This window comes from Oryctolagus cuniculus, chromosome 6 (assembly GCF_964237555.1).
Source record: "Oryctolagus cuniculus chromosome 6, mOryCun1.1, whole genome shotgun sequence".
In the NCBI taxonomy this organism is placed as follows: domain Eukaryota; kingdom Metazoa; phylum Chordata; class Mammalia; order Lagomorpha; family Leporidae; genus Oryctolagus; species Oryctolagus cuniculus.
In genome coordinates, this window is record NC_091437.1 from 28982570 (window position 1) to 29008095 (window position 25526).

The 25526-nt window shown below is 44.0% G+C and overlaps 2 protein-coding genes across 16 annotated transcripts in view; both read left to right on the forward strand.

Moving 5' to 3' along the window:
• The window catches only part of LOC100353508 (protocadherin gamma-C4), a 191400-nt gene that overhangs the window by 116755 nt on the left and 49119 nt on the right, over positions 1-25526 (forward strand). The gene's annotated exons all lie outside the window — the stretch shown is intronic.
• Positions 1699-15897, forward strand: LOC138850019 (protocadherin gamma-B7-like). Its single transcript, XM_070075726.1, has 2 exons — positions 1699-1744; positions 2531-15897. Exons 1-2 carry the CDS (start codon positions 1699-1701, stop codon positions 3349-3351), a joined length of 867 nt encoding a protein of 288 aa, XP_069931827.1. The 3' UTR covers positions 3352-15897.

A 25526-nucleotide genomic window follows, 5' to 3' on the forward strand; every position in this document is an offset into this window, starting at 1 on the left:
AAAGGGCATCACTTAGACTTAGTGTGAATTCACTGAAGTTACAAGTTCCTAGGAACATTGAATTGCTTGAGCAGGACTGCACTGCCACCTTTCAACATGCGAATCCCAGTGGGAAACATCTTTCTCTTTGCTCTCAACTCTCTGGAAGCTCGCAATCTCAGGCCTTCAGGCTGTAGTTCTAGAGGAAGGAATCAGACCACCACTGTTGGCCACTGCAGAAACACAGAAATGAGCCGGACCCCCAATATTCCCACTCAGTGCCTTTCCAAATCAACTGGAATGCAAATCCAGCCACGTAAGAGGAACATTCTTATTGTGGCTCCTAGTTCTACAAATCTCAACTGGGAACACACATTGACCAGCGGTGAGCTCTGCTTCTTCTTGGCTGGAGACTATATAATCTGAAAGTAGTTGACAAAGTCTTCTCTGGCTGCTACAGCAGCAGCAATCCTGACAGAGATAGCAAACAGCATTGTACTATGGGCCAAGTGGGACCACAGCAAATATTGCTTCCCCGCTTGTTGGTTTTGCCCTGCTGGACATCCTCTGAGCAGATCCACTGTTCAATCCTGAAGGAACTGGCCAAGAATTTATTGTTTAGAACTCTTGCCAAGGATCAATGTCCAGAACTACTTGCATGGAAGCTGTGGTTAAATGTGGAAAAGGAATACTTCACAGTGACTGAAGAAAGTGGAGAACTACCACGATGGTCAGGAGCAGATACACTCCCCAAATATAGCTTGTATATACACTAAGAAACAGCAGTTGTCAAAAAAAAAAAAAAAAAACACTAAAAATGGATCTAGCATAGGTTCCAGCAGTCCTACTACTGGGTGTGTATCCAGAGGAGATGAAATCTGTATTGAAGAAACTGTACTTGCATGTTTATTGCAGCAGTATTCACAAAATGCAAGATATGCAATCAACCTAAGTGCTCATCATGGATGAACAAGAAATTGTGGTGTATCTACACAATGGGATACTTTTCAGTCATAAAAAAAATTCTAACGTTTGCAGCAACATGGATGGAAATGGAGGATCTTGTGTTACATGAAACACATCAGGCACCCTCATATGTGGGAGCTGAAAAGTGGATATCGTAGAAGTAGAGAGTAGAATGGCAGTCACCAGAGACTGGGAATGGTGGGTGGAGGCTGTGGAGAGAGAATGTTAGCAGATACAGAGGGACAGCTGGATAGGAGGAATAATTCTGATGTTTTATAGCACAGTAAGTGACAATGGTTGACAACAATTAATTTAATAGTTTAAAATAGCTTGAGTTTTTCCAACACAAGGAAATAATATATGTCTGAGGGTGACGGATAGGCTTATTACCCTAATCTGATCATTAGAGAGTTTACATGTATCCCATAAATATGTATAATTAGGATATACTGATTAAAAATGTTTTTAAATGTTAAGAAATATAGAAAGTGGTAGTTTAAATCCTTTAAACATCCCCTACATTAATATGGAGATTCAGGAGGTAAATGATAATGCCCCCCTGCTCAGTAGGAATGTCACTAAGTTAAATTTCTCTCAGTTGACCCAACCACAGAAGCTGCTGTAGATCTTGATTTTGGAAGCAATTTATTACTTACAAAATTACCACCTTAGCAGCAACACTACATCTTCCAAATAAAAGAGAGCAACAGTGGAAAGAACTGTGTTGAACTTGCGATAGGAAAACCACTACACATGGGAAAGCAGAGCTCCCAGTACTTGGAGCTGATAACCTCTGAAGGTGGGAACCCTGTGCTGAGATCCTGATCTAAGTGCTTAGCATCAAGGATTACCCCTGGTGTCCAGCCAGCAGGTGTACAAGGTCAGCCTTGGGAAGACACACTCCCGGGCCCACCTGGCGCAGAGCATGAACGCAGAGACCTGGAATACCCATATCTCATCTGGTCTTGATCACAGTAGTGGATAAATGAAAACTTCAGTACATTGGACTCCCAAGAAAGTAAAAATAGTCCATGGTTTTGGAAGCAACAGACAGAAGACTGGTTACACAATGTATCCTTGAGATGGAAAGTCTACACAATAAGGACAGCATCCCAGATGTCATTTCCAAAGTGATCCCCAAAGATTCTGCACCTTGAGTAGCAATAGCTTGTTTTAAAACCCAAGATTCAGGGGCCCACGTTGTGGCATGGTAGGTTAAGTTACCGCATAGTATAGGCAGGTAGCCCTGGCTGCTCCACTTCCTATCCAATTCCCTGACGAGGCCTCGGAAAGCAGTGGAGGATGGCCCCTGCCATACACTTGGGAGACCATGATGGAGTTCCTGGCTCCCTGGCTTCAGCCTGCCCCAGCCCTGGCCTTGGCAGCCATTTGGGGAGTGAACCAGCAGATGGAAGATCTACCACCTCCCTGCCAACTCTGCCTTTCAAGTATATATGCACATACACATATATACATATGAAAAAAAAATACAAGATTCAAATTCGAAAGAAAATGGGGAGGTCATGTGCTTACTTAATACAAGAAAAATCGCCTTTCAGAATCGACTTCCTACAGTAATTACAAGCTGTTAACAGATGCGGACCTTGGAACCACAACATATACGGAGTAGGTCACCATCACTACACGCATCACCGCCAGCCGCCTTTCTCCGCCAGCGTAAGCGTCACTGTACACATCTCAGACGTCAACGACAACGCTCCGGTTTTCCACCAGGCCGCCTACGTGGTCCACGTGCCCGAGAACAACCCCCCGGGAGCCTCCATCGCGCAGGTCAGCGCCTCCGACCCCGACGTGGGCCCCAACGGCCAGGTGTCCTACTCCATCGTGGCCAGCGACCTGGAGCCGCGCGCGCTGTCGTCCTACGTGTCGGTGAGCGCGCACAGCGGCGTGGTGTTCGCGCAGCGCGCCTTCGACCACGAGCAGCTGCCCGCCCTGGAGCTGACGCTGCAGGCCCGCGACCAGGGCTCGCCCGCGCTGCGCGCCAACGTGAGCCTGCGCGTGCTGGTGGGCGACCGCAACGACAACGCGCCGCGGGTGCTGTACCCGGCGCTGGGGCCCGACGGCTCGGCGCTCTTCGACACGGTGCCGCGCGCCGCCGAGCCCGGCTACCTGGTCACCAAGGTGGTGGCGGTGGACGCCGACTCTGGGCACAACGCCTGGCTGTCCTACCACGTGCTGCAGGCCTTAGCGACAGGAACACTGCTGTCAGCGCCTTTTGGTCACTATGTGCGACGGCGGACAGTCACCTCTCAACACCTGATCGTCGCGGAGGCATTGCAGGGATCTCTAAAAAATCCCTCTTTGAAGCCAAAGTATCTTCTATCTGCTCGTTGCCTTAGCTTTAGTTTCTTTTTTTATTCTTCCCGATTGTACTGTTTGTTCTGATGTTGAAATGCCAAGAATTGGATTGCTTCTACACAGATCTGCCCCAGATCCAAGTTCCAGGGCAGCTGTAGGTCTAGGACACCAAATTCCTGACAGATGTGTGCTGCTCCTGAGTATGGACCTCCTGATTTTTAAGCTCCGCTCACTCTTCTGGGCTCCAGCATTCTCACTACAGGAGCCCCCTTGAGCCTGGAAAAGGGATGATTCTGAGTACTTGGCCCAGAATCTCTCCAAGGGGACAAATTATTTTTTAAATTTTGATTTATTTATTTGAAACAGCGAGAGAGAGAGAGAGAGAGAGAGAGAGAGAGAGAGAGAGAGAGACAAGCTTCCATTCCCTAGTTCACTCCCCAGTGGCTGCAGCTGGGTGGAAGCCAGGAACCAGGAACTCCATGTGGATCTCCCACATGGGTGGCAGGGGCCAAAGGCTTGAGCCATCCTCTGCTGCCTTCCCAGGTGCAGTAGCAGGGAGCTTCGTAGGAATCAGAGCAACCAGGACTTCAACCAACCAGCGTTCATATGACATTGCTAGTGGAGTGGGAAATTCCTGATGATGACAAGTTTAATCAAAGGGAGGTTTTCTTCCAAGATGTAATCTCTTCAAAGATCTCAGGGAAGAACATTTCTGGTGACTACAGCAAAGGCCCTGAAGTGAGAAGTATTTGGGTGGTGGACTTTAGGAACAGTGATGGACATGATAGAGTTATCAGATGCAGCATTAGGGCCTTGCAGGCGGGTAATTTGTTTTGATTATATATATTTTATATTTATTTGGTTATATTTTATAACTTTAATATGCAAGTTGTGTTGATCCAAAGAAGAGGGGCAAAGCTTGGTCATTGTACTATTAAAGATTCACATTCCCAACTCAGAATTGCTGTTGATCACTTCTCATTCAACACATGATTTTGTTTTCTGTCTATCTGAGAAACTTCTCTCATTGCAAAAAGATATTCTGGCTGATAAAGTTAGACTATCATTCCCATAAATCTAACACTGAGTAGGCCTAAATCTCGAGATTTATTGTTTCAGTGAATAGTGTCTTTTGAATGTTCCAGTGTCCTCCTAATTTTGAACCTTGAGCTCTTGAAGCTAGGTTATTAGCACAAACAGAAGTTAGACTGCATTTTGTTCCCTAACCCATGTCCACTCCATCATTCTCTGCAGTACAAAAAGCATCTCTCCCTGCCACCTGTTTGAAGCTTGGGAAATCAGGGCAATTCAAATGCTGTAAGTGAATTTCCACTAGTACAGAATGCTGGATGTGGTCATTCTTTGTGTTCAGGTGATTGCATGGATCTAGATGTTAGCACAGCACTTCAGTGAGCTAGCACTTTAAAAACATTTCAAAAATTACATCATCACATTGCCTATAAAGTTCTCCAGTATATAAATATTTCACTGTCAGTAAATTAGAAGCTTAGTATCTAAAATATAACCAGGATAGGGCTAAGAGGGGAAATGGTTATCTTTGGAAAGCAAAATTAAGTGAAATGGGTAGAATGGAAATTCTGAAAAGAGTGAAAGGAGAATTATGAGTCAAGAAAAAAGAATTTTAGTAAGAAAATGTGTAAAAGTATGTCTGGCTCTTCATAGTAGTTTTATTTATTATTATTATATTGCCATGGAATCTGCGAGCTGTCTAAGCTATGGTAATTTTTTTTATAAATGTGACCCAGGTGAAGGATTTCAGTAAATCAGGTAAAATTTGGATTCTGTACTTACTTGAAGACTGCCAAAACTTGAAAATCAAGAAGGAATAGGCATCTCAACAAATATGTGTCACTTGCATGAACTGGATGTATCTCGTAAAATATTTTTCTCTAGCAGTGCATTTGGGGAGACAATATTTCTGGTGGAAAGGGGCACTACTTACTTAACACTTACTGACCCTTTTTCATCTTATTTTTAAAATGATTTTTCCATGCGGTATAAGGTAACAATTCAATGAGGTAGGGGTTGAGGATCTTTTTTCCAGATATTTTAGCACAATGTGTTTAAAATATATATCTTTTTCTAAAATTGAATAGCTTTGATGCCCTTGTTGAAAATTACTTCACTGATCTGTGTGGTTTTGTTTCTATACTATATACACATTCCATTGATCTATACATCTATCATTTAGCTGATACTACACTGTTGATTATTGTAGCTTTATAATAAATCTTACATTCAGGTAGATAAGTCTTAAAATTTTTTTTTTCAAAATAAATGATCTTGTCAGTTTCTAGGGGGACAAAGCATTCAGGGGTTTTGAGTGGGTTTGCAGTGAATTTATAGTTCTGATGGGGAGACTAGGAGGTCATCTTGACAGTATTGAGATTTCCAATCCATGAACATGGTATATATTTCCATTTCATTAGATTTTCTTGAATTTCTCTCAGCAATGCTTTCTAGTTTTCAGTATGGGGTCTTATGTGTCTTTTATTGGATTATCCCTACATATTCAAATTTGAGGGGTATTACAGTTATTTTGTTTTCTGATTGTTTATGGCTACTGTATAGAAATGTTTTGTATATTTAATATGCTTTTAGAAAATAAGAGGCATGGGGTGCTCTATTCTCACACTGAATTGTGTAAGAATATAATGTGCAGGATTGTATTATAAGCCTAAACCACCTCTGTGTAAGTTCAGGCTTCTGTTCTCTTCAGTGTGTAAGTTGGGGAACCCACCCAGAAATAGTAAATATTGGTGTATCCCCAAGTGTAACAGTTGTGGCTCATTCATTTATGTAAGTTATTTATTATGTTTATGCAAATATACTATATTTACTGCCACATGAAAGATACAGTCCTGTACACCAAGGATGTAGCAATGAACAAGGCAGACACGATGCCTGCCTTAATGGGCCCCATTTTAATACATGGTCCTTTACAGGTCTGGTCATGCTTTCAAGGAGAAAAAAAAAAACAAGCACCAAGCGAATTTATAATAGGGAGTCTTAGCCTAGCCTGAAGATTAGGAAAAACTTCCTGTGAGAAGTAAGATTTATAGTGAAATCTACAGGATCCATACAAGTTAGCTAGGGATCAAGGAGAGTAAACAAAAAGTTGTCAGACAGAGGGAATTGCATGTGTAAAGGTCCTAAAAAAATAAAGGTTTGACTCAAGCAAATAGATACAGATAGGGAGGCTAGAGATGGAAAATAAGTGGATAAGACTAACAAGATAGGCAGAATCTTGTAAACCGTATTAATCATTCTGGGTTTTATTCTAAGTACTTTCATATTTAGGGGTTGTTGCTGTATGGAGAATTGATTTGTGAGGGCTATAAACAAAAATAGGAAGAACAGTAGGGAGATTATGGCAATGTTTCCAAAATGGTGCTGGCTTGGGTTACAGGGGATGCATTGGATATAGAAACAAATAGATTGGAGATATATCCAGAGAATAGATTCACTAAGAGGTAACAATGATGTGGTGTAATACAAGCTCCAAGGGATCAGGACTATTTTGTTAATCAGTATATTCCTCAGTGTGTGGCAGGATTGTTGCCTAGCAAGTGGTAGGTAGATCCTCAATAAAATATTGTTGGGTGAATAATTACAGTGGGTGAAGGGGAGATTAAGAGTGACTTCTAGGTTCCTAAATTAGGGAACAGGATAGACAAAGATAATACGTAGTAAGACATGGAAGACTACAGAAGGATCAATGTAGAGAAATCCAGAGTTGAGCTGTGGACATGTTCAATTTGAGATTCTGAGAAACATCCCAGTGCAAGTATCAAGTGTGTGGTAGGACATATGGTCACCATTTTTTAAATGTCATTTATTTGAGAGGCAGAGAGAGGGAGAGAGAGCATGCTCCAATCTGCTAGTTTATTTCCCAAACAGCTAAACAGCAGAGGTGTGAGGTGGAGTGAAGTTGTAGCCAGAAACTCAATCCAGGTGTCCAATGTGTGTGTGGGTGGCAAGGACTCAACTACTTGAGCCATCACCTGCTGTCTCCCAGAGACTTCATTAGTAGGAAGTTGGAATCAGGAGCCAGAGAATCTCCAGATATTCTACTGTGGGATGTGGGCATCCTAACTGCTACGTCAAATGTTCACACTGGTGACCATTATTTCATTGGATAATCCTCTCAGATGGAGAGTTCCTTACTCAGCTGAGCATTAGTGTCTTGACAGCTCTACACAGGTTTGTTTCTGAGTTCACGACTGAGTGGCACCTGTTTCACTTTTCATCCTGGTCTCTTTTTTCACTGCAAGAAACATTCAGCACCCAGAGAACCTCACTGTAGTCAATTTGTGCTCACCCTACTCTCCAGAACCAGGCCTTCCATATGGTTCTTTGGATTTTCTTCCACATGAGTGTATGTTTCTCCTTGAAAATTGGTAATCTCAGCTTTTCTTCACCATCTGTTTTTGCCTTGTAAACAGTAAAATTACAAAGAAGGGATGTTTAGGATAAAAGATGCATAGCAATCGTAACAAAAGTGTTGGAGTTTAATATTCTGAGTACACTTGGAAGGTTGTATGTTCACACATACTTTAGCATCCTATAGTCTTCAAAGTTTTAGTTTTAATTTATTTGAAAGGCAGAGAGACACAGAGAGATGAGAAATCTCATCCACCAGTTCATTATGTGCACAACAGCTGGGGTTGGGCCAGGCTGAAGTCAGGAGCCAGAAACTCAGTCTGGCTCTCCCACATGGGTGAGCTACTTAAATATCACCTGCACATTAGCAGGAAATTGGAATGGGGAGTGACTGGAGGCAGGACTCAAAGCTAAGCCATCTTATATTGGATGAAGCTATCTGAGGTGGCATCTTAACTGCTGCACCAAGTGCCTGCATCAGTCTTCTGCATTTTCTAAAAAGATTTATGTATTTATTTGACAGGCAGAGTGACAGAGAGAAAGAGAGACAGAGAGATTTTCCATCCACTCATTCACTCCCTAAATGACCACAATGGCCAGGGCTAGGCCAGGCCAAAGTCAGGAGTCTGGAACCCCATCCAGGTCTCCTGTGTGGGTGCAGGGACCCAAGCACTTGGGCCATCTTTCGCTGCCTTCCCAGGCACATTGGCAAGGAGCTGGGGTGGAAGCAGAGCACCCGCGACTGGAACGTGGCACTCCTTTGGCATGCTGGCATCACAGACAGCGGCTTCATCCTCTGTGCCCCAACGCCAGCCTCAGTCCTCAGCTTTTTAAAGTTGAAACCAAAATTATTAATAGTGGGAGAACTTCTCCCTGGGAAGATAGAAAATTTCCATTTCTTGATGGGGTGGGTTACGTGGTATATACATTTTTCATAAGTCATTGAATTTAAGATACTTATGCTTGACTTTATATAAATTATAATTCAATTTAAATAGTTGTTATAATCTGTTAAGGAAATAATGACAAGTTTAAAAATCTGTACATGTTCAGTACAGTGCAATTTTTTTAAAGATTTATTTATTTGTTTGAAAGGCAGAGTTACAGAGAGGCAGAGGCAGAGAGAGAGGGATCGATCCTCCATCCACTGATTCCCTCCCCCAAATGGCTGCAGTGGCTAGAGCTGGACTGATCCAAAGCAAGGAGCCTGAAGCTTCATCCAGGTCTCCAACATGGGTGCAGGGGCCCAAGGACTTGGGCCATCTTCTGCTGCTTTCCCAGGCCATAGCAGAGAGGTAGATTGGAAGTGGAACAGCCAGGAGTGGAACTGGCTCCCATATGAGATGCTGGCACTTCAGGCAGTGGCTTTACCCGCTACACCACAGTGCCGACCCCCAAGCTGCAATTTTTAAATGCTATTTTTAGTGCATAGTTGGTTGAATCTGTGAACATAAAGTCATGGGTGCAGAGCCTGCAGTGTGCAGTTTAATTTATATATGCATGTGTATATTTGTGTATGCATTTTTATATGTGTGTATACTCATTATTACTTTTTTAAAGAAAAATATTTATTTATTTGAAAGGCAGAGTGACAGAGAAGGAGAGGCAGGGAGATCTTCCATCTGTGGCTTCACTCCTCCAATGGCTGCAGGAAACAGATCTGGGCCAGACTGAAGCCAGGAGCCATGAACTCCATCATGGCCTACCACATGGGTATCAGGGGCTAAATATGTGGGCCAGCATCCATTGCCTTCCCAGGCACATTAGCAGGAAGCTGGATTTGAAGTAGCACAGGAAGGACTCGAACTGATCCTGCAGTATGGGACATGGGCATCACAGTATGGGACATGGCATCTTAATCCACTGCACCAGTGTTGGCTCCACATTTTCACTTTCTGTGACCCGTTTGAGAGTAAATTGTAGACCTCACCCTTTATTAAAAACACTTTGTTTTCTTTCCTAAAAACTGTTTTAAATAAATGAGTTTCAATAGTGTAAAAGATAATTTGATACAATGATTATCTAATCTATAGTCTATATGCAAATTTTATGAATACTTTATACTAATTTTTTCATGTCTAGGATCACATACTGCATTTAGCAATGTCTCTTTGGTCCCCTTTAGTCTGAAATAGTTCGTTATTCTTTTTTTTTTTTAAGATTTATTTATTATTTGAAAGGCAGAGAGAGGCAGAGGCAGAGAGAGAGAGGTCTTCCATCCACTGGTTCACTCCCCAAATGGCTGCAATGGCCGGAGCTGGGCTAATCAGTAGCCTGGAGCTTCTTTCAGGCCTCCCACTCAGGTGCAGGGCCCAAGAATTTAGGCCATCTTCTATTAATTCCCCAGGCCATAGCAGGGAGATGGATCAGAAGTGGAGTAGCCAGGACGTGAACCAGTGCCCATATGGGATGCCAGCACTGCAGGCAGCAGCTTTACCCATTACACTATAGTGCTGGCCCCAGTTCATTACTCTTGCTTTGTTTATTTGAAACTGACATTTTTAAAGACTATAAGGCATTTATTTTTTAAAAGATTTATTTATTTATTTATTTGAAAGGCAGAGAGAGACAAAGAGGGAGATCTTTACATCTTCTGGTTCATTCCCCAGTTGCTCCCAACAGCCAGGAGTGGGCCAGGCTGAAGCCAGGAGCCGAGAACTCTATTGTGAGTCTCTCAAGGGGGTGGCAGGAACTCAAGTACTTGCACCATCATCAGCTGCCTTCTTGGGAGCATTAGCAGAGAGCTGCAATGGAGGCAGAGCTGCCAGGACTCAAACTGGCACTCAAATATAGGATGCCATTGTCCCAAGCACCTTAACCCACCGTGCCAGAACATCCACCCCAAGCCATTTATTTTTTGTAGTGCTCTTAATTTGTATTTGTTCGAGGTTTTTCTCATGCTTGTATTTAAACTAGGCAATTTAGGTAGTACGTTAATTATCCTTGCTGTGTAACAAATTATCACAAAAGATCTATGTTTATTATATATACATTTAATTTATTTGAGAGAGAGAGAGACAGAGAGAGCTCCTGTTCACTTGTTCTCTCCCCAAATATCCACAATGGCCAGAATCTGGGCCAGGACCATACAGGCCAGGAGCCAGGAAAGCAATCCAAGTCTCCCACATGGCTGACAGGTGCCCAGCAATTAGAGCCATCACCACAGCTTTCCAGAGCCCTCACCAGCAGAAGGCTGGAGTCAGGAGCCCAAGCAGAGTATTGAACCCAGGTACTCTGGTATGGGAGGTGAACACCTTAACCACTAGGCTAAATGCTCCCCAAAACTTCTTTTCTTTTTTTTTTTTAAGACTCATTTTTATTTAAAAGGCAGAGTTAAAGAGAGGCAGAGGCAGAGAGAGAGAGAGAGAGAGAGAAATCTTCTATCCACTGATTCATTCTTCAAAGGGCCAAAATGGCCGGAGCTGCACCAATCTGAAGCCAGGAGTTTGGAGCTTCTTCCAGGTCTCCCACATAGGTGCAGGGACCCAAGGACTTGGACCATTTTCCACTGCCTTCCCAGACCATAGCAGAGAGCTGGATCGGAAGTGGAGCAGCTGGGACTTGATCGGGCCAGCCCCTGTGAGATGCCGGCACTGCAGGCTGCAGCTTTACCCACTACGCCACAGCGCCGGCCCCATCCAGAATTTGTTTTCTTAAAACATTTACTATCTGTTAAGTTTTGTGGATCAGGAATCTGGGTAGAGCTTTGCTAGATGAGACTGCCCAACGTATCTCAAAAAATTGTAATTAGTGTGTGTGCCAGGGCTGTTGTCTTATCTGAAGGGTTGAACGAGGAAGGATACACTTCCAGTCTCTCTCGTTGTTACCGGCTGTTGGAAAGCTCAAGTTTCTTGTTGGCTGTTAGCTGTAGGCCTACCTTAGTTTCTTGCCTTGTGGAGCACTCCTTAGGACAGCCCAAAGTATGACAGCTGGCTTCCATCAGAGCAAGAAAGCAAGAGAGTCAGAAGGGCAAATGTGCTGCAAGCCACAGTCTTTCTGTAAACGTAATTCTGAGAGTGACATATGTCGTCACTTTGCAGTGTTCAGTTCATTAGAAGCAAAGTAGCTTGGGCCAACCCACACTAGAGGATAGATGATTTTCTTTCTTATTTGTGTATTTATTTAGCATGGCAGAGAAACAGAGACAAACAGATCTTTCAACCGGTGATTCACTCTCTGAAATGCCCACAACAGCTGAGACTGGACCAGGCAGAAGCCAGGAACCTAGAACTCAATCTACATCTCCCACGTGGGTGTCAGGAACCCAGGTTCTTGAGCTATCACCTGCTGGTTCCCAGAGTGAGCATTAGCAGGAAGCTAGGATTAGGTGAGCCAGGACGCAAACCCAGGCATTCTGATATGGGACACAGGTGCCCCAAGTAGCATCTTAACCACTGAACAAAATCCTGCACCAAGGGAAGGTGACTTTCTAACTCCCTTAACAGAACGTGGACATGCAATGGTTGGTGTTGTACACTCAGCACTTTCTCTTCTCTTGCATTGCTTCATGGGTGCCTCCTATGTTTTTATGCATAAGTTATATTCCATTATTGCATTTTAAATTTTGATCTCAAATTGTTCTAGATTTTGCCAATAACAACCTCTTCAAGCTGGTTCTAAGTCCTTATGCCATTCCACCATCATTTTCTTGAACCTTTCCTACCTTCTGCCATAAGACAATTCAGGCCCATCTTCTGCTTTCCCTGCTGTAGCCCTGAGATGAACCGTTTATCCACAATCCCTGCTGCCTTTCAGTGGGGAATAGAGTTTAGGAATAAGACTGAGATGCTGTGCGTGCTCATTGCTAATGGACCCGTCGCTGTTTCTCAGCCTTTTCAGCAGAAACGCACAGAAACACACAGAAACACACCCTTGAAGTCATCCGTTCAGGGTGGGCATTTGGCATGAGTGAGGCAGAGGGGGGAAGGGAGGAATGACAATTTTCTGAATATACTTACAAAAAATGGTTTCAATTTTAACTATGTTTATGTTTTACATATTCAAAAAAGTACTAATAACAATGATGTGAAAATAATCTGGAATTAAATACAGTAGAAACAAACTTAAGTGCATTTCAAATGAATCACATACCATGCAAGTAATTTTGAACACAATACTTTCACTGTATATTCTCAGTTTAAAAACAACCAATTGCAAGTAAAACTTGAACTCCATACTTGGTTTTCTAATTGGTAAGGATGTAGCAATTCTGAAGCTGCTTTGCATATTTCAGGATTGAATACAAGAATAAACATACATATATACACGAATATTCATAATGTTGGGATTCAGCATTTTTTAAAGATTTTTATTTATTTATTTGAAAGTCAGAGTTACACAGAGAGAGGAGAGGTGCAGAGAGAAAGAGAGGTCTTCCATCCACTGGTTCACTCCCCAATTGGTTGCCAGAGCTGTGCTGATCCAAAGCCAGGAGCCAGGAGCTTCTTCCAGGTTTTCCAGGTGGCTTCAGGGGCCCAAAGACTTAGGCCATTTTCTGTTGCTTTCCCAGGCCATAGCAGAGAGATGGATTGGAAGTGGAGCAGCTGGGACTCAAACCAGCGCCCATGTGGGATGCTGGCACTGCAGGTGGCCGCTTTACCAGCTACACCACAGTGCTGGCTCCAGGATCCAGCAGTCTTAATGTTAGAAAAGAAAACCTCAGAGACGGTGGAGGAAAGGCTGGTAAAGCTGCCACCTGCAGTGCCAGCATCTCACATGGGCACTCGTTTGAGTCCTGGCTGCTCTTCTTCCAATCCAGATCTCTGCTATGGCCTGGAAAAGCAGTAGAAGATGGCCCAAGTCCTTGGGCCCCTGCACCCACGCGGGAGACTGGAAGAAGCGCCTGGCTCCTGGCTTCAGATTGGCCCAGCTCTTGCCCATTGTAGCCATTTGGGGCGTGAACGAGCAGATGGAAGACCTCTCTCTCTGCCTCGGCCTCTCTCTAGCTCTGCCTTCCAAATAAATAATTTTTTTAAAAGATGGTGCAGGGGAAGACCATGAAGTCCCTGCACTGGAGATACTAATGTGAACTCAGGGCTTTTAAAAATTTATTTATTTTTATTTTTATTTGAAAGGCAGAGAGACTCAGTTGGGGTGGGGAGAGAGAGAGAAAGGTCTTGATCTTCTCTTTCCTGTTTCACTTCCCAAATGCTTGCTACAGCCAGGGTTGAACTAGGCCAGAGCCTGGAGCTGGAAACTCCATCTGAGTCTCGCAGTGGGTGGCAGGGACCCAAACATTTGAGCCATCACTTGCTGCCTCCCAGAGCGAGCATTAGCTGGAAGCTAGAACAGGAGTGGAACTGGGACTTGAACCCAGGCACTCCACAGATGCCCCCCCTCCTTAACACTAGGTTAAAGTTTCAAAGTACATTGTATTACATAAATATTAGTTTTACTGTTTTATTCCCCATATAAGTTTGAATCCAAGAGTAAGAAAGTTGTTAGTGTTCTGACAAAAAAAGTTTGGAGGTCACAGAAGAACCGTGAATGTCCTGTTGATTATTTTTGTTGTTGTTGCTAAAGACTTATTTATTTATTTGAGAGGCAGAGCTACAGAGAGGCAGAGGCAGAGAGACAGAGAGAAAGGTCTTCCATTTGCTGGCTCACTCCCCAGTTGACCGCAATGGCCGGAGCTGTGCCAATCTGAAACCAGGAGCCAAGAGCTTCCTTTGGGTCTCCCACATGGGAGCAGGGGCCCAAGGACTCGAGCCATATTCTACTGCTTTCCCAGGCCATAGCAGAGAGCAGGATTGAAAATGGAGCAGGCAGGACTCGAAGTGGTGCCCATATGGGATGCCGGCACTGCAGGCAGCAGCTTTACCCACTACACCACAGCGCCGGCCCCTGTCCTGTTGATTATTAACCATCACTTTACACAGCCATAGCTTGCACAAATATGTTAAGGTCCTGTGTGACTGTGCAAAGTGAGTACTGGCTGCATAAACTCCTTTTCGCTTTATGATTTTAAAAGTTCCCGGCATGGAGCAGGTGCTTGGCACAGTGGGTAAAGATGCCCCTTGCGATGCCCTCATCCCACGTCAGAGCGCCTGGGCTCTAGCCCTCACTCCGCTCTCAGTTCTGCCTTCTTTTTTTTTTATGTATTTTTTTGACAGGCAGAGTTAGACAGTGAGAGAGAAAGACAGAGAGAAAGGTCTTCCTTTTTTTTTTTTTTTTTTTTTTTTTTTTGACAGGCAGAGTGGACAGTGAGAGACAGAGAGAAAGGTCTTCCTTTGCCGTTGGTTCACCCTCCAATGGCCGCCCCGGCCGGCGCACCGCGCCGATCCGATGGCAGGAGCCAGGAGCCAGGTGCTTATCCTGGTCTCCCATGGGGTGCAGGGCCCAAGCACTTGGGCCATCCTCCACTGCACTCCCTGGCCACAGCAGAGAGCTGGCCTGGAAGAGGGGCAACCGGGACAGAATCCGGCGCCCTGACCAGGACTAGAACCCGGTGTGCCGGCGCCGCTAGGTGGAGGATTAGCCTAGTGAGCCGCGGCGCCGGCATTCCTTTTGTCGTTGGTTCACCCCCAAAGTGGCTGCTACAGCCGACGCGCTGCGCTGATCCAAAGCCAGGAGCCAGGTGCTTCTCCTGGTCTCCCATGTGGGTGCAGGGTCCAAGGACCTGGGCCATCCTCCATTGCACTCCTGGGCCACAGCAGAGAGCTGGACTGGAAGAGGGGCAACCGGGACAGAATCCGGTGCCCTGACTGGGACTAGAACCCAAGGTGCCAGCGCCACAGGCAGAGGATTAGCCTAGTGAGCTGTGGCGCCAGCCCCGGTTCTGCCTTATTATTATTATTGTGCACCCTGTGAGGCAGCAGGTGATGGCTCAGGTAATTGGGTCCTTGCTACCCACATGGGAGATCTGGACTGAGTTCCTGGCTCCTGGCTTGGGTCTGGCCTAGCACCAGCTGTTGCTGGCATTTGGGGCCTGAACCAGGGAGTGGGAAATTTCCCTTTCTCTATCTCTGTTTCTCTGTGTGTGTCTCTCTCTGCCTTTAAAATAAAACAAGTGGATAATTTTTAAAACCCTTATCAGCTTTATTGAGGTATAATTGATATCCAATAAAATCTACTTTTTAAAATTACATAACTGAATGAATTTTGGGAAATGTTTACATCTGTGTAATTACCACCACAACCAAAATATAGGACATTTCTATAACCTTCAAAAGTTCCCCAGTGCTGTTTTACCATTGATTTCCCACGTCCCCAGCTTCAGGCAACAACAGATCTGCTGCCTGTCACTATAGATAAGTTTTGCTTCTTCCAAAATCTCATCTCAACAGACTCCTATAAAGATACCCTTTTGTGTCTGCCTCCTTTTGCTCAACATGTCTTTGAAATGCATCCATGTTGCATGGACCAATAATTTAGTCCTTTTTTAAAATGTATTTATTTATTTGAGAGGCAACAAAGGAGAAACACAGAGAGAGCTCCTAGGCTCTGGTTCACTCCTCACATGTCCACGGTAGACATGGCTGGGTTTGAGACTGGAGCTGGGAACTCAATCCAGGTGCCACGTATCGGGAACTAGAACCAGGAATTAAATGTAAGCACTCCAGTATGGATGCAGGCATTTCAATGGGCATATTAACTGCTGGCCATGTGCCTGCCTGGGCTCGTTCCTTTCGATTGGTGAGCAGTGTTGCATCCCACGGATACATCACAGTCTGTTAGGTGTTGATCTGCTGGTGGACATTTGAGCTGGTCCCAGTTTGGTGCTATTCTGAATGGGGGTGATAAGAACAGTCGCGTCCAAGCCTTTTCTGGGCACATGTGTTTTACTTCTCTTGGATAAATACCTAAAAGCAGGGCCACATGATATGAGAAGTTGTCTACCTGTGGGTTTTTTTTTTTTTCCTGCTTCTGTCTCAGCCTCTTCATCCAGAAATACATGTTTAACTTCAAAATCAAACATATTTTCCAAAGTGGTAAAGTAATTTTACAGCCCATCAGCACGGTATAAAAAATTCCACTTGTTCCATAGCCTTACCAGATTTTGAATGCCAGGTATTCTCATGGCTGTGTAGTACTATCTCATTTGGCTTCAACTTGTGTTTCCCTGTTGACTGAAGAAATTGAGCATATTTTCATATATATATATATATATATTTAAAGGCAGAACTACAGAGAGAGAGAATTTTTTTTTTTTTTTGACAGGCAGAGTTAGACAGTGAGAGAGAGACAGTGAGAAAGGTCTTCCTTTCGTTGGTTCACCACCCCCCTCCCCAAATGGCTGCTACAGCCGGCAAGCTGCGCCGATCTGAAGCCAGGAGCCAGGTGTTTCCTCCTGGTCTCCCATGCGGGTGCAGGGCCCAAGCACTTGGGCCATCCTCCACTGCACTCCCTGGCCACAGCAGAGAGCTGGCCTGGAAGAGGAGCAACCGGGGCAGAATCCAGTGCCCCAACCGGGACTAGAACCCGGTGTGCCGGCGCCACAGGCAGAGGATTAGCCTAGTGTGCCACGGTGCCGGCCATTTTCATATATTTGTTGGCTATTTGTAGATATTCTTTTTATGAGATTTATTTACTAATTTGAAATGCAGAGTTAAAAAGACAGGGGGAGAGAGAGAGATTCCATCTGCTGGTTCATTCCATAAACGACCACGACAGCTGGAACCGTAGAACTGCACCAGGCCACAGCAAGGAACCATAACTACATCATGGTCTCTTATATGGGTAGCAGGGGCCCAAGCACTTGGTGCATCTTCTGTTGCTTTCCCAGGTGCATTAGCAAGGAGCTGGATTGGAAATGGAGCTGCGCAGACTTCAACCAGTGCCCATATGGGATGCCAGTATCCAAGCAGTGGCTTAACCCACTGTACCACAGCGCTGGCCCCTTGTATATATCCTTTTAAAATATTTGTACTTATTTATATGAGAGGCAGAGAGAGTGAGCTAGAGATAGACACAGGGAGAAAGAGAGAAGGCATGTGCTCCCATTCTCTGGTTAACTTCTCAAATGACCACAATGTCAAGAACTGGGCCAGGCCAAAGCCAGAAGCACATGTTGCAGGTGGTGGCTTAACCTGCTGCACCACAGCGCCGGCTCTGCCATTTTTTAATTGTACCACTTAGAGCCTGGACCATGATGTGTTTTAAGTTGATACTTGTATATGTTGTGAGTAAGGGTAAAGATTCATATGTTTCTAATGAGACAGACACTGTCTCTTTGGAAAAAATTTACTGGGAAGCCTATCCTTTCCCCCATTAAATTATCTTGACACTTTGATCAAAAATCATGGCTATGTGTGTCTGTAAGTGTGAGTCGTTTCCTAGGCTCTCTGTGCTTGTGTGCACACAGACACACATGATCTCCATTACTGCAGTGTGGCAGTAAAGTCCCGAAATCAGGTAGTGTAAGTTGTCCGACTTTGTTTTCCTTTTTTTTTTTTTTTTTTAATTATTTATTTGATAGAGTTACAGAGAGAGCGGGAGAGAGAGAGAGAGAGCTTCCATTTGCTGGTTTACTCCCCAGATGGCCTAAATAGCCAAGGCAGGGCTAGGCCAAAACCAGCAGCCAGGAGCTTCATCCAGGTCTCCCACGTGGGTAGCAGGGGCCCAGGCAGTTGAGCCATCCTCCACTGCTCTTCCCAGGCCATAGCAGGGAGCTGGATCAGATGTGGAACAGCTGAGACACTAACTGGTACCCATGTGGATGCCAGCATTGCAGGCATGGCTTCACCCACTATGCCCAAACAGCAGCCCCTAAAGTGGCTTATTATCTTAACTCAAAGATAGAATACTGTTCTTACAGAGTGGGAGCCTTTTTTGTGGATTCCTTGGGATTTTCTGGAATCACCAACACGTTTTCTGTAACTGAAGACAGTTTTATTTCTTCCTTTCCAATCTGTATGCCTTTTATTTCTTTCACTTGCTTATTGCATTGGCTGGGAATTCCAGGGCAAAATTGAATAGAAAAGATGATTTTCTTGCCTTGTTTCTGATCTTTTCTTGGTGAAAATATTCAGTTTTAAGACTCACAGACACCTTGTAGTTGACTAAGGACATTCCACCATTTATGATTTGGGCATTTTATAATGAATGAATGCTAAAATTTGCCACATGATTTTCTACATATATCGAGATGATCATATTGCTTTTCTATGCTGCTCTGTTAATAAGGTAAATTACACAGACTGATTTTTTAATATTTAATCAACCTTGCACTTTTTAGATATACCCAACTTTGTCATAATACACTATCCTTCTCAATATTGCTGGATTTAAAAAAAACTATTTTTGCTTATGACAGAGAGACAGGCAGCAATAGAGACAAAAGCAACAGAGAGAAACCTTCCAAACCACTGGTTCACTCCCCAGATGCCTGCAAATGCCTGGGTCTCTCAGATGGATGGTGGGGACCCAAGTACTTGAGCCAATGCCTGCTGCCTCCCAGGCACGTTCAAAGCTGGATCCAAAGCAGGGGTGGTCGTCATTCCCAGGCACTCCGATACAGGACATGCGGGTCCCAAGCAGCAGCTTAATCCGCTACAGCACACCCCGCTTCTGTCCATTTTTATTTCACTGATTTCCACTCTCATCTTATTGTTCCCTTCCTTCTACCTCCTTTATGTTTAATTTACTCTTCTTTTTCTAGTCTCTCTCTCTCTCTTTTTTTTGGGGGAGGGGCAGGCAGAGTTAGACAGTGAAAGAGAGAGAGAGAGAGAAAGGTCTTCCTTCCGTTGGTTCACCCCCCAAATGGCTGCTAGGGCCGACGCTGCACCGATCCGAAGCAAGGAGCCAGGTACTTCTTCCTGGTCTCCCATGGGGTGCAGGGCCCAAGCACTTGGGCCATCCTCCACTGCCTTCCCAGGCCACAGCAGAGAGCTGGCCTGGAAGAGGAGCAACCGGGGCAGAACCCGCGCCCCAGTCGGGACTAGAACCTGGAGTGCCGGCACCGCAGGTGGAGGATTAGCCTAATAAGCCACAGTGCCGGCCCTTTTTCTAGTCTTTATAGCTATAGTTTAGATCACTACTTCATACCTTTTGTCCTCACATAAACATAAAAGTGAATCTATTTTGCTCTGAGTCTTAGCTGCATCCAGATGATTTGGGGTGTTGTGTTTCCATTATAATTCAGTCAAAAGTGTTGTCTACTTCACCTTGCAATTTCCTCTTTGACTCATAGATTTAAAAAAAGAAAAAAAGATCTATTTGCTATTTATTTGAAAGGCAGAGTTTACTGAATGACAGAGGGAAAGACAGAGAGGGAGAGATCTTCCATTCACTGGTTCACTCCACAAATGGCCCCAACAGCCAGAGCTGGGCCAGGCTGAAGCTAGGAGCTCAGATCTTTTTCTGAGTCTCCCACATGGGTGGCAGGGGCCCCAGTACTTAGGCCATCTTCCACTGTGTGTTAGAGCTGGATCGGAAGTGGTGCAGCCAGGGCTTGAACCTGTACCCCCACGGGATGTTGACATCGCAAGCGCGGCTTTAGCTTCTGTGCCATAATGCCGGCCCTGAGCTATGGATTACTTTAAAACATGTTGTTTAATTTCAAGTATTTGAGGATTAATCCAAATATATATGTGTCTTGAATTCTCATTTTATTTTATTGTGATTCAAGTGTATGTTTTGCATGGCTTCTAGTCTTCTCAATTTGTTAAAATTTGATTTATGGCACAAACGGGATCTATCTTGATAAATGTTCCTTACATTCTTAAAAACCATGCATTCTGGGGCCGGTGCTGTGGCTCACTTGGTTAATCCTCCGCCTGTGGTGCCGGCATCCCATATGGGCGCTGGGTTCTAGTCCTGGCTGCTCCTCTTCCAGTCCAGCTCTCTGCTGTGGCCCAGGAGGGCAGTGGAGGATGGCCCAGGTGCTTGTGCGTCTGCATCCGTGTCGGAGACCAGGAAGAAGCACCTGGCTCCTGGCTTCGGATCAGCATAGCTCCGGCCATGGTGGCCATTTGGGGGGTGAAACAATGGAAGGAAGACCTTTCTCTCTGTCTCTCTCTCTCTCTCTCTCTCTCTCTCTCTCTCTCACTGTCTAACTCTATCTGTCAAATAAAAAAAAATGCATTCTACTATTAATGGCCGTTGTATCCTTTAATCGTCACCTAGATCAAGTTAGTTGATCATGTTGTTCAGGCTTTCCTTTCCTTACTGATTCTTTGTCTACTTTTCTATCCATCCCTGATAGAGGAAAACTGAATTTCTAACTACAAATATGGATTTTTTTCTGCCCCCTTCAGTTCTATCAGTTCTTGTTTCATATATTTTCTCATGTATGAGACTGTGGTAATAAGTGCTCGCCCTTTCTGTGCATTTTAAAATCATAGTATGCTCCCAGGAAACTGCAAAAACAGTGCAGAGATGTTCCGTGTATCCACCCCCAGCTTTCCCCAGTAGTAACAACTTATGATGGCTGCACATATCCAAACCAGGAAACTGACATTTCTGCAGTCCATAGGCCTCAGTTAGATTTCAACAATTTCATATTCTTTCATTTGTGTGTATGCATGAGTAATTTTATGTAAATTTATCACACTTATAGCTATGTTTAACTACCACTATAATCAAACACAGCACTATTCCAACACTATAAACAACTCCTTCGTGCCATATCTAACCTAAGCCTGGTGACAATTACTCAGTTCATTGTTCTCATAATTTATAATTACATAGTCTTAATTTTATAAATGCTATTATGCATTGTGTGATATTTTCAGATTGGCCTTTTTCCCTCTCAGTAGAATGTTCTTGAAATTTATTAAAAATTGCATTAGATATCAAGAGTTTATTTGTTTTTAATTTAGTAATATACCATTATATGGATATACCAAAATTGGTTTAGCCATTCACCTCTTAGAAGACATTTGGGTTGTTTCCAGTTTGGGATTATTACAAAAAAGCTTCTATGAACATTGTATGTCAGTTTCTGTGATGTGAGTTTTTATTTCTCTGGCATTATTGCCTAGGAGAGCCGTTGCTGTCACATGCCGAGTGTATACTTAGTTTTACAAGAACCTATCAGTCATCTTCCACAGGGCTGCACTATTTTGCATTCCCATCATCAGCATACGAAAGATTCAGTTTCTTCACATTCTCATGAGCATTTGGTGTTGTCACTGTTTTTCATTTTAGCTGTTTAAATAGATTTGCGATATCTCATTGCAGTTTTAATTTGCTTATCTACAATGACTGATGCTTATTTGTCATTCACATATCTTCTTCAGTGAGAAATTTATTTATTTTTCCCATTTTCTTATTTTGTTAAAGATTTATTTACTGAGATCCATATTGTGGCACAGCAGGTAAAGCCACTGCCTGGGACACCAGCATCCTGTATGGCCTCTGGTCCATGTCCCAGCTGCTCCACTTCTGATCCAGCTCCTTACTAATGATGTGGGAAAATAGCAAAAGATTACCCAAGTACCTGGACTCCTGCCATCCATGTGGGAGACCCAGAAGGAGTTCCTGGCTCCTGGTTTCAGCCTGGCCCAGCCCTGGCCCTTGCAGCCATTTGGGGAGCGGACCAACAGCTGAAAGAACTCTCTCTGCCTTTCAAATAACTAAAATAAATTTATTATAGATCGATATGTAGATATAGATATATAAATAGATTTATTTTATTTGAAAAGCAAAGTGAGAGCAAAAAGGGCGGGGGGAGGTTTTCCATGTACTGGTTCACTCCCCAAATGCCCCCAGTGGCTGGAGCTGTGCTAATCTGAAGCCAGGAGTTTTTTCCAGGTCTCCCACATGGGTACAGGGGCCCAAGGACTTGGGCCATCTTCCACTGCTTTCCCAGGCGCATTAGCAGGGAGTTGGATCACAGAAGTGGAGCAGCTGGGACTCAAACCAGTGCTCATATCAGATGCCAACACCTTAGGTGGTGGCTTTATCTGTGATGCCACAGTGCCAGCCCCAAATAAATCTTTAAAAGAAAAAAAAATTATAAAATGTTAAGTACAGGTGTATTTGTTTATTATTTGAAAGGAACAGTGACAAATTTGAGAGGGAGAGATAGAGATAGAGATAGAGAGAGAGATCTTTCTTCTGCTGGCTCACTCCCCAAATGTCCACAACAGATAGGGATGGCCAGTCCAGAGCTAGGAGCCAGGGACCCAGTCCAGGTCTCCACTGTGGCTTGGCAGGGACCCAGGTATTTGAACATCATCTGCTGCCTCTCAGGGTCTGCATCAGTAGGAATCCGGAGCAGAGTGAGTCACTCCAGGACAGGACGTGGATGTCTCCAGGGGCGTCAACCGCTATACCAAACACCCGCCCCAAACATAACTAAATTTAAGGATGTAGCTAGACAAGCTTTCATAAATTTGTACAGTTGTGCAACTTTCCCCAAAATCCAGCCTTAGAACATGGCCACCACCCCAAAGATTTCCTTTGCGTTTGTTTTCAGTCAGTTCCCACTCACATCCAAGCAACCACTGATACATTTTCTCTCTCTCTAGTTTTTCCATTTCTGGAAGTTTCATATAAATATAACCATACAGTATGTGACTTTTTCTTTCTATTTTCTTTTGCATGGCATATTTTTGAAATTCATCGGAGTTGTATCATGTATAAGTACTTTGTTCCTTTTTTTGCTGAATGATATTCCATTTTATGGCTATTCCACATTTTGTTTGTCTATTCTCCCTTTGATGGACTTTTGGGTTGTTTCCACTTTTTGGCTATCATAAAACACATTGCACTGAACATTTTTTCAAGTCTTTGTATGAAGACGTCTTTTGGTTTCTCTTGGTTATGTACCTAGCAGTTCAGCTTCTTTGATTTCTGCTCTTACATTTATTTCCTTCCTTCGGCTTGCTTTGTGCTTATTATGCTCTTCTTTTTCTAGTTTCTTGAGGTAGGATCATTTTTTCTTGATTTGAGACCCCTTTTTTAAAAAGTTTATTTATTTACTTGAAAGTCAAAGTTACAGAGAGAGGGGGAAAGACAGAGAGAGAGAGAGAGAGAGAGAGAGAGAGAGAGAGAACTCTGCTGCTGCTGCTTCACTCCCCAGGCGGCCATGATGACCATGGCAGGACCAGGCAGAAGCCCGGAGTTTCGTTCCAGTCTCCCAAACGCTTGAGCCATCTTCTGCTGCCTTTCCCAGGCCATTGGCAGGGAGAGAGACCAGAAGTGGAGCAGCCAGGACACGAACCAACACACAACAGAATGCTGGCATCGCGGGCGGCAACTTCCCCTACTACACCACTTTTTCTTGGTTTTAATGCTTCATCTTTCCCTCTCAGGATAACTTTATTCACATCCCACAAATTTTGATATGTTGCATCTTTATTTTAATTCAGTTCAATATATTTTTTAGTTTTAATCATTTCCATATTGATAAAAAATAATTCGTGATTTGTAAACGATCATGTAAATGCTATAGTGTAAAAACTTTAACCAAGTGTTAACAGCTTTAAACCATTCATTCATTACAAGGGACGATTACACCATAAATACTCTGCTGAGATACTCTCTACATATGCTGAACACGCCGTGGGCGCCACGGACATTGACCCAGGGGACGGCTCGCCCGTCACCCACACTGCAGTTCAATATATTTTAAAACCTCGTTTGAGACTGCTCCTTTGACCCGTGGGTTTTTAGAACTGTGTGGTTTTACTTCCAGGTGTTTGGAGATTTCCTGTTATCTTTGTTATGGATGTTTAGTTGAATTCCAGTACGGTAAAAGAACACATTCTCGATGTTTCAGTTCTCTTAAACTGGGGGAGTTGTTTTCTGTCCCTGGATTTGATCAGAATGTTCCATGGACACTTGAAAGGAGTATGTATCCCATCGTTGGGAGGAATGTCTGTAAGTGTCCGTCAGCTTCTGTTAGTGAACAGTGCTGCTCCTGTCTTCTGAGTAGTGCTGTCAGTTGTCAAGAGAACATTTTGTCAGTTATTCACTTCTTCTACTCGCATATCCTCGTTAATGATTCTATCATTAAAATTGTTGAAGTCTCCCACTATAATGGTGGATGCGTCTATTTCACCTTGTAGTTCTACCAGCTTTTGCTTCATGTATTTTGAAGTTCTGATGTTTAATACACATACATTTAAGATTTTTATGTCTTCTTGGTGGATTAGCCCTTTTATCAGTTTGTATTTCCCTCTTTGTCCCTGGTAATCTTTTGGGGTGGGCAGATGTTTCAGATTTTAAATCTTCTTGATACTTGATAGTTGACATTTTCGTAATTTTGAAATGTCTTTGACCCTGCTGATGTATCTTGTCCAATGGCCTATTTTTTTTTTTCTTTTTTGAAAGGCATAGAGGGACAAAGGTAGACCTCCACTGCTTCCTTCCCAGACGCCCACATCAGATGAAGCTGCTCGCAGCCCAGGTCAGGAAGCTGGAACTCAGTCCAGATCTCCCTCCTGGACGGCAGGGACCTAAGTAGTTGAGCACCCTGCTGCCTCCTAGTGCGCATTACCGCAGGAAGTCAGCCTTGAAAGCGGAGTGCGGACAGAAGCCCAGGTGCTCCGGTGCGGGATGTCTCACACTCCATGACAAAGATTGCCACTAAGGCCTACTTCTTTTTCATATTAATACAGCCACGTCTGCTCCCTTGTAATTAATGTTTGTGTGGAGTATTTTTCTCTACTCCTTTTTTTCTAAAGCTTTATTTATTTTACTTGAAAGGGGGAGTTACAGAGAGAGAGAGGGAGAGCCAGAGAGAGATAGAGATCTTCCATCCTCTGGTTCACTCCCCGAGTAGCTGTAATGGCCGGAGCTGGGCCAGTCTGGAGCCAGGAGCCAGGAGCTTCTTCGAGGTCTCCCACATGGGTGCAAGGGCCCAGGGACTTGGGCCATTTTCTGCTGCTTTCCCAGGTCCATTAGCAAGGAGCTGGATTAGAAGTGGAGCAACCGGGAGTTGAATCGGATGCCAGTCAGCAGGCAGTGAC